This window comes from Ostrea edulis, chromosome 7 (assembly GCF_947568905.1).
Source record: "Ostrea edulis chromosome 7, xbOstEdul1.1, whole genome shotgun sequence".
Classification (NCBI taxonomy): Eukaryota; Metazoa; Mollusca; class Bivalvia; order Ostreida; family Ostreidae; genus Ostrea; species Ostrea edulis.
Genome location: NC_079170.1, coordinates 28,315,657 through 28,329,695, shown reverse-complemented (window position 1 = coordinate 28,329,695; position 14,039 = coordinate 28,315,657). Strand labels below are relative to the sequence as shown.

Here is a 14,039-nt window from a genome sequence, read left to right as displayed (position 1 = left end):
GAAGACATTCCATAATGCATGTAAAACCTTAGTCCCTATTGTGGCGCCAACCTACCCCGGGGGCCATGATTTTTACAAACTTGAATCTACACTATGTCAGAAAACTTTCATGTAAATGTCAACTTCTTTGGCCCAATGGTTCTTGAGAAAAAGAGTTTCTCTATTTTTTCCCATGTAAAACTTTGATCCCCTATAGTGACCCCAACCTATCCCCGGGGGCCATGATTTGAACAAACTTGAATCTGCAGTATGACAAGAAGCTTTCATGTAAATTTCAGCTCCTCTGGCTCAGTGGTTCTTAAGAAGATTTTTAAATGACCCTACCTTAATTTTTCATTTTTGTGATTATCTCCCCTTTAAAGAGGACATGGCCCTTCATTTGAACAAACATGCAAGCCTTTCACCCAAGGATGCTTTATGCCAAGTTTGGTTGAAATTGACCCAATGGTTCTGGGGAAGAAGATGAAAATGTGAAAAGTTTACAACGCCGACGCCGATGACAGAAAACGGACAAACTTTGATCAGAAAAGCTCACTTCAGCCTTTGGCTCAGGTGAGCTAAAAAGGTCAAGTTTATCACAATGTAACTCAATAGCAAGCACTATGACCCCCCAGTGTTTTTTTTTTTTATAATTCTTCAATGTAGAAATCAATAATATACATGTACTTCCAAAAAATTGACAATTCTACATGTACAAAAGATGCACAACTCTAAAGTCAAATTTGTATAGCCAACTTCCAAATCAAAATGTGTGCCTGTCCATTCATCTGTCTTTAGACCAAAATGTTTTCTAATTCACTCTGTGTTTAGAATTTAGGCATGTGTTTAAATTGTTACCAAGAATAGAGTTGGAACAAGATATCAAGAGATCTTTTGAATACATCCATGTCCTTTGTGTACTCAAATTGCCTTTCTAAACTAGTCAATATCTAATTATCATATTAATATACAGTGTCAGCCTGTGACATGTCTCTTCATTAGCAGATATATCCACTGCATTCTGGGAGCAGTCAATCCTGTCTTCAGAGGCCATTTGTGGGGAATGGCTACATAAATGCTTTATTGCTAATAAAGGCACTATGAAGTTTCTACTTTATGTTTATGCTTTAAGATACACTGGAAACTATTTAACATGCTGGGCCATCTCATGCATAAACCAAACCCTACATGTAGTTCTCTACAGTCGTCACATATTAGGAGATAATTAGAAATTCTACACCAACAATTCAACCTACATAACCATGTGTCCAGGTCTCAGAATTCTGATTCTTTTGCACTTTTTTAGTCCCTGTTTTATAAAACCGAAGAGGACTCTAGCTTTCTTCTCTGTTTGCCTGTCAGTCCATCCTATTGATTTCCCAGACTTTTCCCCGTTATGGTTGCAAGGATTCATTTGAAACTTGCAGTGTAGTTTCAGAGCTTTCAGAACACATCTTGTTTTATACATATATAAACATCTCCATATGAGTGAGAAATTCTCAAGAAGGACGTGAAACAGTATTCAGTTAATCAATCATTCTTGTTTTATACTATATTAGAATTTAACTTAAATATTCAGAACAGAATTTTTTTCTAGATTGCACTCAGTGATACTTAAAACTAGTTAACTTCTCAGGTGACCGGTAAGACCTGTGGGCCCTTGTTTATTCAAACACACACGAGATCAAGACATCACGTACTTACAGAAACGCGAGTAGAAAATTGTGAATGTTGAAGACGCTAGGTAGAGGTGAAAATGCCGATCTTTGTAATCTTCATTGTACAGAATATTGGAGGACGACCCAGTGAGGTAACCCAGTGAGGTTGTTCTTAAAACAGCAATAGAACTTTTAAAGGCTGGAGATACAGATGAATATTCGTTCAATTTGACAATAAAGACATCTTTGTTTACAGATGATCCTTGGCATGTTTTGAATTTTGAAATTAAAGAAATTTACGCAATGGAAATTTCAGTGGGTCCTGCACACAGAATATTATGCAAATGACTTTGACTTGTGACCTGAGTAGGGGATATACATATTGCTGTGCAATACTTACTGAGTACTTGTTTTATGAAGTACATTTTTTGTAATGATCGAATAATGGCATAAAATGTTTGATATTCTGATTTTTTTAATAGGAAGTTGGGAGTCTTGAGGAAGCTAAGGAACTGCTAATTAGCCAGAAGTTGGAGCTGACCAATCAAATGAAAGATCTTAAAGAGCATCATGAACAGGTATTCATTTATCAAACAATGAAATGCTTTCTTTGTTGTTTCATTTGGTGATGAAGGTAGCTAGCATTGCAGGAAAAAAATGCATAACCCACATATTAAAAAGACAATGATCATGTGATTGAAATTGATCATTTCAGAGATGCCAAGAAATATTAGTGGCTTTCTATGCTTTACTAGTTATGACATAGCCTACTAAAGATTCTATCATTTTATGTAGTAGGCTGTTGGGTACATGGTGATATGATCATGTTAACCCAGAGCAAATTATAAAAAAAAATAGTGGAAGACGTGATTTGGTTCTTTTTTTTTCCCTCGAATTTCTTCACCAATTCTTCAAAGCAGTCAGACAGGTTTGATCGCCAGTGGCTAGATAGCTCAGTTGGTAGAGCACCTGACTAGAGATTCAGGGGGTCTGGGATCGAATCCTGGTCTGGTCTGTTGCATTTTTTCCCTTCCACTTGCAGATGAATATTCAGAATTACAATTGGATTTAAATTGATCTCGCAAATTTTGGAATATTGATGATTTAAGCATTGAAGGTACTATTTTAGTACATATGATGAGAAAAGGCAGTTGTAGTGTAATGAGATTATGAACAAAATCCAATGTCACTTATTTAAACATTGTGGTCAGCTTAAGGAGGTACTCTACATCATCATAATGGCTGACATCCTTTTAAAACATGGATGAAAATCTAAATACATGTATTATCAATATTTGTCTATTCATAACTAAAGTCATTGCGTAGCTGAGTAGCTCAGAAGGTTAGCATGTTGACTGCTGAACTGTAGATCACGTGTTTGAGTCCAGCAGGGGTTTTAAATTTTTTTTCAGATTGCTTTCTACTAAAACTGCATTTTTTGACTAAATAAAGTAAATTTGAAAGTTTTCAATTTCAAAATATTGACAGTACATATCCTCCATTTTTCATCCATATCAAATTTCTCTGGTGTAGCATACCTCCTGATTTAAAAGTAGTTCATATTTGCAAAGCATTTTTTAAAAGATACATAACAATATTTTTGAAAGGTGGTTTGAAAAATTCATTACAAGTTTTTAGGTTACCTACTGCAGCATTAAAAGTTGTTCGTTGTTATCTGTTAATAAAGTACTGGACCAATTTTCATCAAATTTGGTATTAACCATCTTTGTTTATTTGAATTTAATGGCCACTCCTTCTATGGAGCCTGAGAAACAGGTTCAAAATATCAAAAGCCATGGATGCTAATTAATTACAATTTACTATTTCATTGCCAGGTCAATTCAAAACAAAAGGAGGAGATGGAGGCAGCAAGAAGTAAACAACAAACTCTACAGGAGGAAAGTTCTAAACTACAGAACAGACTGGTACAATAATTTATAGACATCATAAAAATAATAGTCCTTTAAATTACAGAACAGACTGGTACAATGATTTATAGACATCATTAAAACGATAGTCCTCAGATTAAAATGTGAAATGTACATGTTTGTGTTGGCAACATAAAAACAAAATGTGTATAAATCACCTTTGCTACTCATTCTGTCATAGGTTGCTTGTTGGAGTCAGACGTCTTAATATTTGTGCAAAGATGTGTTAAATTAATGTCCTCAATGCTGGGGTACACAAATTTATGAAATTTGCTCATATACATGTAACAATAATTGAAGTTAATGAGGTTCAATTGGAAATATTGATGATGGAGAAATGAATTTGCATAAATCTTTTGCCATCATTTTGATTTTTTGTGATTTTGTTCTTGAGATACAAATATTAGACAAATGAAAACACCACACTGAAGTGTTGCAGAAATTCCGCCCACAGGCAACTAAAGATCGATATTTAAATTGTTTGACAATACTTCTCATTACCAGCTCGTTGGAGTTATCGCGCTTTGATGACTCTTGTGCGACATTGGTAAGAAATTGCACAAATCTCGCGAGCAAGTGCGAGATTACTGGGACATAAACGAAACGTACATAGCACCCCCCCCCCTTTTTTAAGAGTTAAAATACAAGGTGTATTTTTAAATAAAATTACCATTAGTCAAACTGCATTTTTCAAATATTCTAACACTATCTTATTAAAGATGTTACATGTTTCTTAATTAAACTCCACCTCACCTATTTAAAAAATTCCAAACAACGATGTTCTCTGGACATCCAAGTCCATCAATATTTTGTAATTTTCAAATTAGCTTAGATGCATTTTGGAAACGCATTAGGTGTGTTAATTAGTGTTATAAACGTCTTTAAAAAATGCAGTGTGGCACATACATACATGTTCTAAAATATGGAGATTTACGGGGGGGGGGTACGATTACAAAGTCCATGCCATATGAACCTGTCCTAATTGTATGATAAAATAGAATATCTTCATAGTCTGACAGAATAACTTTAAAAACATATTAATCACATTAATTACAAGAAAATTTCTTGTGTTGGATGTGCATATAGGTTTTTCCCCTCACAGTTCTTGCGATCGATGCTTTATATCGGCACGGTCAGATTTGGCAAATTTAGTAGCTTTTCTCCCTCATATAGTTTAATAAGATCGTCTGTTTTCTTTTAAGAATAATGAATTCCTAAATTTGACTTTAGAATTTTAATCAGTGTTGTGGTTTGCAGTCGGTTATAATATGTATTCGATACCATAATTCATATTACGTATGCCTAAGTATAATGTATTTACATTATGTTGTCCCGGTAGCACGACTTTACGCGCCTTTAATTTGAAGAGTTCCACTAATGGAAATGATAAGTATTCCCAAGTGAACACATTGTCAGAAATACATGTGTGTATTTATTTCTGTTTCATATTTTTACACATTCACTATTATACTCTTCTTTGACCAGAACGTTGCTGAACAAGGGCGAGAAGACATTCAGAGACAAGCAGATGAAGAGAGGGCCAAGTTCGAGGTTCAGATGTCTGTTCTGAATGAGAACTTGACCACCATACGTGGAGATCTTGTGTCCACCCAAACAGCTCTGGAAGAGGCAAGCAAACTCAACGATCAACTGAGAGGGGAAAAACTTGGTAAGTTGACTCAGCTATCAATGTTAAGGAGGAAAACTTGGCAAGTTGACTCAGCTATCAATGTTAAGGAGGAAAACTTGGCAAGTTGACTCATCTATCAATGTTAAGGAGGAAAACTTCGTAAGTTGACTCAACAATCAATGTTAAAGAGGAAAACTTGGTAAGTTGACTCAATGATAAATGGAGGAGGGAAAATTTAGTAAGTCCATTAAATATTTACCTGGTTAAATTTGCTGAGTCAACTCAACTGCAGCTCAAAGTTGAGAAATTTATGAAATCCACCTAATGTTGATCTCAGAGAAGATAATCTGTATCAGCTTAATGTTCGACTTGAGAGGAGGAAACTGGTAAGTCAAATTAAAAAAACAACTCGGAGAGGACATGCTTGACCAACTTAATGTTAAACTTAGAGAGAAGGAAATGTTTATGTATATCAAGTTAACTAAAAACTCAGAGAGGACATGAAGGCTTGACCAGCTTAATGTTAAACTTAAAGAGAAGGAGGAAATGTTTATGTAAGTCAAGTTAACTAAAAACTCAAAGAGGACAGGCTCAATCAGCTTAATGTTCAATTTAGAGAGGAAGAAACTGGAAAGTAAAGTCAAATAAAAACTCAAAGGACAAACTGTTCAACTTAAAAAACAATTTAACTATAAAGGGGTCAGCTCAATTCAATGATCATTCTGGATGGAGAAACAGTAACAGATGACTTCAGTGATATAATTACAGTGAAGATACTCAATATTTTGTTATACCACTTGCAGTGAAGATGCTCAATATTTTCTTATACCACTTACAGTGAAGATACTCATATTTTGTTACATGCATTTCTGCTTTACAGTGACCATTCCATGAGTGGAATTGATCTGACTTGTTTGCTTGCATTATTGCATATGAAAACTTCATAATTATTTTGATCTGTGTATTAAAATCAAGTACTAACTTCTTTTGTGATATAGAAATGGAGGCCAAATTAGAAAACAACAATGATGAAAGAAGAATTTTACTGGAAAGGCAAGTAAAGAAATATGTGAAGGAATATCTTGTGAGGTTTTTATGTGAATATTTCTGCATTTATTACATGCTAAATTGATCATTCGCTTTAACAATTAGATGCTTAACAAGTGAAGAGGAATGTGAGAAATTGCGACAGAAGTCTACAGATCTGAAACGAAAACTGGATGATACACAGGCAGCTTTACAAGAACTGGGGAGAGAGAACCAGTCTCTACAGGTAAAAAATGAATTGGGGAGAGAGAACCTGTCTCTATAGGAGAACCAGTCTCTATACGTATTTAAAAATAAACTGGGGAGAGAGAACCATTCTCTACAGATACTAAATGAATTGGGGAGAGAGAACCAGTCTCTACAGGTACTATTGAATGTACTGAGTAGAGAGAACCAATCTCTACAAGTACTAAGTGAACTGAGGCTCAAAACACATATATTAACAAAGGTCTAAGGGAAGGACCTATTTCAACAGACTGAACAGTGCAGCATGAAATGGTTGTGACATCATTTCTCATGTTTTCTCTGGGTTTTTAGCTCACCTGAGCTGAAAGCTCAAGTGAGCTTTTCTGATCGCCTGTTGTCCGTCCGTCCATCCGTCTGTTTGTAAACTTTTTACATTTTCAACTTCTCCAGAACCACTGGACCAATTTCAACCAAACTTGGCCAAAAGCATCCTTGGGTGAAGGGCTTTCAAGTTTGTTCAAATGAAGAGCCATGTCCCTTTCAAAAGGGAGATAATCACAAAAATACAAAAATAGGGTGGGGTCATTTAAAAATCTTTTCAAGAACCACTGGGCCAGAAGATCTGAAATCATACAAATATATAGGGAAAATCTTTAAAAATCTTCTTCTCAAGAACCATTGGGCCAAAGAAGTTGATATTTACATGAAAGCTTTCTGACATAGTGCAGATTCAAGTTTGTTTAAATCATGGCCTCCAGGGGTAGGTTGGGGTCACAATAGGGACTAAGGTTTTACATGCAAATATGTATGGAAAGTCTTCAGATATGGGCCAAGGTGACTCAGGTGAGCGATGTGGCCATGGGCCTCTTTTTTTTTCTTTTTTTTTAAAAGATGTATACAGATTTTGACGTTTGATGATTATTGGTTCTTGGCACACTGATTTTGACTGCGGATAACTCTGTTTACCTGATCAGGATTCAGGGCTCACGGCAGGTGTGACCGGTCGACAGGGGATTCTTACTTCTCCTAGGCACCTGATCCCACCTCTGGTGTGTCCAGGGATCCGTGTTTGCCCAACTATCTATTTTGTATTGTGTGTAGGAGTTATGAGATTGATCACTGTTCGTTATCTTCACCTTTCATAGAAAACATTACCATTATGATGATGGTCCTTGAGATGTAGCACGAGTTTCTTAGGTGTAGGCAATCACTTTTTAAAAGATGGGTATAGTTAGAGGAGAATCTCGGAGTTATGCAAGGTGCATGTTACGTGACATGATGAATGACAAAAAATGAAGTTGGAAATTCAACATTGTACGTGTAATGGAAAGCTTAACACTTACAAACATCAAAACACAAACTGATGTATTATATTCTAATATATATTGTATAAGTGGTTAGTTACGCGCGGGGGAAACTTACACTAATTACTCGGTGTAATAAGCATATAAATTTCTTCCATCGATATACATATACATGTAGTTATAAATGTTTTATTTGATAATCATATATTATATTTATTTACCGCGTATTTTTCCCTACATGTAATGTTGGCCATAGAAAATCGCATACTTAACCACCAGCGTAAATAACCACTTTTACATTATTCATTTTAATGTCATGCGAAACATCTGTATCTGTGTTTTGTTTTTGTGACAGATCACCACAACAAAAGTAAGCAGCAGGAAATGGGCAGATGACAGTGAAGTCAAGGAGTGTATGAGCTGCAACAAAGGATTCTCAGTCACTGTCCGACGGGTGAGTTAGTTAACTCTCACACAGACACAAAGTATCATATATCTGTCCTATCATTGTCTGTCACTGTCTGACGGGTGAGTTAGTTAACTCTCACACAGACACACAGTATCATATATCTTAACTTTGACCTCACACAAACCCCAACCCGAGCTTAGTTACTAAGTTGTAGCATTCTGTAATACAGCAAATTTTAAGATGAGGTAACATCATTTTGGGGTAGGGGTTGGAGGGGCGGGGCGGGGGGGGCTTTCAAATCTAGAGGAATGCATAGGTGTGTACATGTTGGGAGTGATAATAAGTACAAATATAAATACAACAACCGTTACAAATACCAGGAATAACATGTACATTGTACATATATTTAGCAATTACATTGTGCATAATACATGGAGCCCCAAATTAACATAAACTCAAATAATTGAAGATATCTTCAATTATTTGAAGATATCATCAATTCATTTGATGCGCGCAACAACTGAATTATAGATTTCTTCAAATAATTAATGATATCTTCAATTCTGAATTATTGCGCACATTAATTGAATTGATGTGCGCTACAATTCAATTGAAGAGAGCAATAATTGATATAATGCGTGCATTAAATTAATTGATGAAAGCAATAATTGAATTGATGCACACATTAATTCATTTGATGAGAGCAATAATTGATATAATGCGCGCATTAATTCAATTATTGCTCTCTTCAATTGAATTAATGATATCTTTAATTCATTTGAAGAGAGCAATAATTCTTTTAGAGAGAGCAACTATATAATTAAAGATATCTTCAATTCAACATATCCACAATTGAATTAATGATGTCTTTAATTGAATTGTTGCTCTCTTTAAAAGAATTGATGCGTGCATCAATTCCTTATACAAAAGCATTGTAAATGATTTAAAGATATCTTCAATTGAATTAAAGAGATCATCATATTATTTATACTGAGCTCTAAATTAATTATTGCGAGCAATATTTCTACTAATTGATGCTTTCATCAAATGAATTGAAGAGAGCAATAATTGAATTAATGCACGCATCAAATCTATTATTGCTCTCATTAATTGAATTAATCCGCATATCAATTGAATTGCAGAGAGTAATAATTGAATTAATGAGTGCATTAAATCAATTATTGCTCTCATTAATTCAATTGATGCGTGCATTAATGCAATTGATGAGAGCAATAATTGAATTGAAGTGCACATTAATTCATTTGATGAGAGCAATAATTGATTTAATGCGCGCATTAATTCAATTAAAGAGAGCAATAATTGAATTGATGATATCTTCAAATAATTGAAGATATCTTCAATTACTTGAGTTTATGTTAATTTGTCGCTCCATACCTATATAGTAATTACATTGTACATATATTTAGTAATTTCATGTACATATATTTATTAATTACATTGTACATACATGTATATAGTAATTACATTGTACAAACATGTGTTGAATTATAAGCACTGAACACTGCTTTTGTTATTAAAATGTAGCTTTTTCCAAAAATCCTCTTCTTACCTTTGTAAAGTGCCATAGAGTAATTTGTTTTATATAAGGCGCTATATAAATTTCATTATTGCTATTATTATCAAAATCCTGCTTATTTTCACTGTTTGCTTTCAGCACCATTGCCGGAACTGTGGAAATATATTCTGTAATGACTGTTCTTCCAGAGAAGCCAAAATTGTGTCCTCAAAGAAACCCGTCCGAGTGTGTGACAATTGTTTCATAGATATAGGCAAAAGATGATGATTACTATAAGTTTTTAAAACGTTAAGCCTTTGGTCGACCGGTATCTATAACATGTTATATTTTGAGTATACTGTGCCAAAATATAACTTATAGTCAGGGTTTTAATGGGTAATGCACATCCTAGCTGCAATAATGTAGCCCTATCCAATTTTTTTTTAGTTCTGACGTTTTCGGGATAGGGCTAAAATTTCGCCGCGCCTCCATACTTGTCCATTGATGTAAATACTACCTTATATGGCATATGCAAATGACTTGACAACCGGAAGTTGAAACTTCAGTACCTCAAACATGGCGCACAAATATGAATCGAGAAATTGGAATTTATCGAAATTGTTGAAAACGGTAGAATAGAGCCTCACAAATCTAAAGTTGCAGGTTGTAAATTTATATATTGACTAAGAAACATAGAATATCATTTTATTTACGTAAAGAAAGTCAGGACATGTTTAGAATGAGCGCAAATGTTGCGGGAGTGAATCACTCCGCATTTGCACCATTACGGAGATCCTAAGGAGTTGTAGCCCTCTCCCTAAAAAAAAAAAAAAAAAAAAAAAAAAAAAAAAAATCAGAGAGGGCTACATTATTGCAGCTATGCATATCCCAATGGGGAAAGCACTATTTGTCAAACCTCTGACTACTATTTTGGTATGGTATATGAGAAATGTTACAATAATTATTATTTTAAAATATTATGATTATTATGCTGACTGTCAATATTTTTGTTTCAATGGAGCAAAGGGCGATCACTCCGAATGCACTTTCAATGTTGATTGATGTGGATATTTTAAATGCAATATCAATTAATTGCATTGTTTTAATTCGATTTTTGAATAGCGGATCCCTGGCCTGATAGATAACACATTTGCTTGGCAAGCGCATGGTTTTACCCCGCAGATCAGCAACTAGGTTTCTGAATCAATAGAATCGTTTCAGTTTACTCTAAATAAAAAAATTTGAACAAGTCAAAAAGTAAAAATACACAAAAGAAACGGTGATAGTGTACATTTATCCATGCACTTTGCAAAAATAGTTGGGTATCGAATATATAGCAGGAAGCATAATACATGTAATTTGTATTACTAATTATAACGCATTATTAGGTCTTGCATATCAATATACATGTATACGGGCAGCTGACTATTCATTGTTAATTTATAGACATCAGTTAAAAAGGTGTTTTAACAAATACAGGTTTTTATGATGTGTGTAAGTTTTGAAATACTTCTGATTTTGTCATCACTAGAGAAAAAAAACAAAATTTTATCTCAAAGAGAGAGGAAGCGAGTATTGATATTTTAGAGATTAAACTCTTGTTTATTCAAGTTTATAATGAAACAAACAGAAGTGGGTTGTTTTTTAAAAGATCTGAAATGCAAATTGTATTTGTGTATATATCTGTAATTGAATATTTTATTGTCTATGTGGCTATTGCACACAATGTATATGGTGCTGATTTGTGTAACCATTCCAGATTTACATAAACAACCGGTTGTTTTACAGTTTCTTCACCGAAGTTGGCATTTTGAAACCATTAAGATGAAGCTGTTTTTTATTTTATGTTTTACAGGATGAAATTATATGTAAAAGAGACTATTCTGATATAAAATGTACATGAAATGTGATCGTTTCCTTTTATATTTTTCTTTAGCACCACTGTAGAAACTGTGGCAATATATTCTGTAATGAGTGCTCATCAAAAGAAGCCAGATTGGCCCTGGCTAAAAAACCAGTCCGAGTGTGCGATAACTGTTTCCGTGACATCACTCGCAAAAAATGAAGGTTTGAAAATATTCCTTCCCCCGTCTTCTATAAGCATGTTTCTAATCTGCTGAGCATCTCCAATACTTTGCGAATCTATGGTTTCAGGTGATTAAATTTTAAAGAGTTTCCAAGATGAGATGAATACATGTATGAGTGTACGTTTACCATTTTTACCCGGAATAAGCAATCTTACACCTGTGATAAGATAATATGCATGATCCATATAGAAATACATATTACATGTTGTAGAAATCCTTCTAGTGGGGTCCATCATATAGAAATACATGTTACATATTGTAGAAATCCTTCTAGTGGGGTCCATCATATAGAAATACGTTACATATTGTAGAAATTCTTCTAGTGGGGTCCATCATATAGAAATACATGTTACATATTGTAGAAATTCTTCTAGTGGGGTCCATCATATAGAAATACGTTACATATTGTAGAAATCCTTCTAGTGGGGTCCATCATATAGAAATACGTTACATATTGTAGAAATCTTTCTAGTGGGGTCCATCATATAGAAATACATGTTACATATTGTAGAAATTCTTCTAGTGGGGTCCATCATATAGAAATACATGTTACATATTGTAGAAATCCTTCTAGCAGGATCTATCTGGGTTGAATGAAGGAATATAGCAAAGTATTTCAGATGCAAAACAGGAAACAGTATATTACAAACCCAATCCCAACACAGTATCAGCCCTGTTCAGTTACCGTCAGTGTATGGTAATACTGATTGACACCAACAACCTTGATGTATGCTTGTTTTGTATACCAGCTCCTTACTGCAATGCCAGTGTCTATGACCCAAACACCACGAAAATCCGAGGAGTTTTATTGAGTTTAAAAAACACATTCACTCAAAATATTTGGATTGGGCTGTCAGTAAATTGTATTTTATCATCTATTTCAGTTGCTGGAAATAGATGCTACTTTTAATCTAAAGACAGGACGTCATTTGTTTTTCAAAATATGAGCGGGAAAAACCTTTGGATTTCTCTTTATTCTACTTAAACTCAAGTACCTTATGCTTAGTTGCAAAAGTCTGAGACTACAGTAAATGGAAAATATTCCTCCTCTCAACCAATTCGCACAATGGCATTCAATATTTCATTCTTGAAAGAACATGGACACGATTTGAGCTAAAAAAAATTCGAAATTTATTTTTCTATTTTTATTGTTTACAATGCTTGACTACAGTATTTCTAACGGTCAACCAAAATTGAGTATCAGTTGTTGAGTTACAAGTAAGATAGAGCACTCACAACTCTTTGTTACATGTATGTAAACAAGGCTCTGTCATGTTTTTTTTTTGTTGTTTTTTTTGTTTTTTTTTTTGTACATAAAGATTGTTTTATAGAACTAGCATGTTTAATAGGATTGATTGATTTATTGAATATTGTTTAACGTTTCTCATGAGAATATTTCACTCATATGGAGACGTCACCACTCCCGGTGAAGGGCTGCAAAATTTAGGCCTACATGTATGCTCGACGCTTATGGCCTTTGAGCAGGGAGGGATCCTTATCGTGCCACACCTGCTGTGACACGGGACCTCGGTTTTTGCGGTCTCATCCGAAGGACCACCCCATTTAGTCGCCTTCTACGACAAGCAAGGGGTGCTGAGGACCTATTCTAACCCGGATCCCCATGGGATTGTGTAATAGAAGATGAAATATGCCAAACACTAAAAACTATTTAACTGTGTTTAGAAGTAACTTGTAAATTAAAACAAAATCTGCTTTAAACGACCCTTTTGCTGGTATATTTAACCTATGTAAACAAAAACCTAGCACAAGCCTTGTTTACATAACAAAGAATTGTGAGCTCTGTATCTCTTGTAACTGACATTCAAATTTTTGCTGATCATTAGAAATATCTTAGTAAACCATTCTAAACATCAAAAATGAAATTTGAAAATTTTCAGCTCAAATCATATCCATGTCCCTTTAAGGATGCTGGATTCTTCTCCTACATGTATTTATTATTGGATGTGTTGCATGTAAAAAGTATGAAAAGTACAGGTATGTACTCTTTTGAGACCAAAAACTGGGTATCAGGGTTCAAGGTCAGCTCTAGGTCACAATCTTGTCATTCCAAAGGGCTGTGAAATTATTTACCATTGGTTCATTACTTTCATCTTAATTCACAGCATAAACACTTTATTTTGAACATATTTCTGTCTTTTTACAATAGCGAACTAATAAAACACTAGCAATCTGAGGTCGACATATTTTCTACAGGGGAAATCTACCTATAGAATTTTGCACATTTTTATTTCTGTCATATTTTCAATGTTTGATTAGGGGACTTCTATCTCACTG

The 14,039-nt window shown here is 34.3% G+C and overlaps 1 protein-coding gene across 7 annotated transcripts in view; it reads left to right on the top strand.

The window, feature by feature from the left end:
• LOC125654287 (early endosome antigen 1-like) overlaps window positions 1-14,039 on the top strand; it is a 57,077-nt gene that overhangs the window by 36,781 nt on the left and 6,257 nt on the right. For 6 of the 7 annotated variants that reach the window (XR_008796818.1, XM_056143889.1, XM_056143886.1 and 3 more), the window contains 7 exons: window positions 2,120-2,215; window positions 3,473-3,562; window positions 5,051-5,234; window positions 6,194-6,248; window positions 6,348-6,468; window positions 8,088-8,186; window positions 11,594-11,724. Coding sequence is in view for 6 of the 7 variants with exons in the window: in XM_056143889.1 (XP_055999864.1) it covers window positions 2,120-2,215; window positions 3,473-3,562; window positions 5,051-5,234; window positions 6,194-6,248; window positions 6,348-6,468; window positions 8,088-8,186; window positions 11,594-11,722 (774 nt within the window). In the remaining variant the exon portion in view is untranslated. Of the gene's footprint in view, window positions 1-2,119; window positions 2,216-3,472; window positions 3,563-5,050; window positions 5,235-6,193; window positions 6,249-6,347; window positions 6,469-8,087; window positions 8,187-11,593; window positions 11,725-12,628; window positions 13,916-14,039 lie in introns of those variants that run through there. The other variant, XM_056143888.1, reaches the window with a different exon arrangement.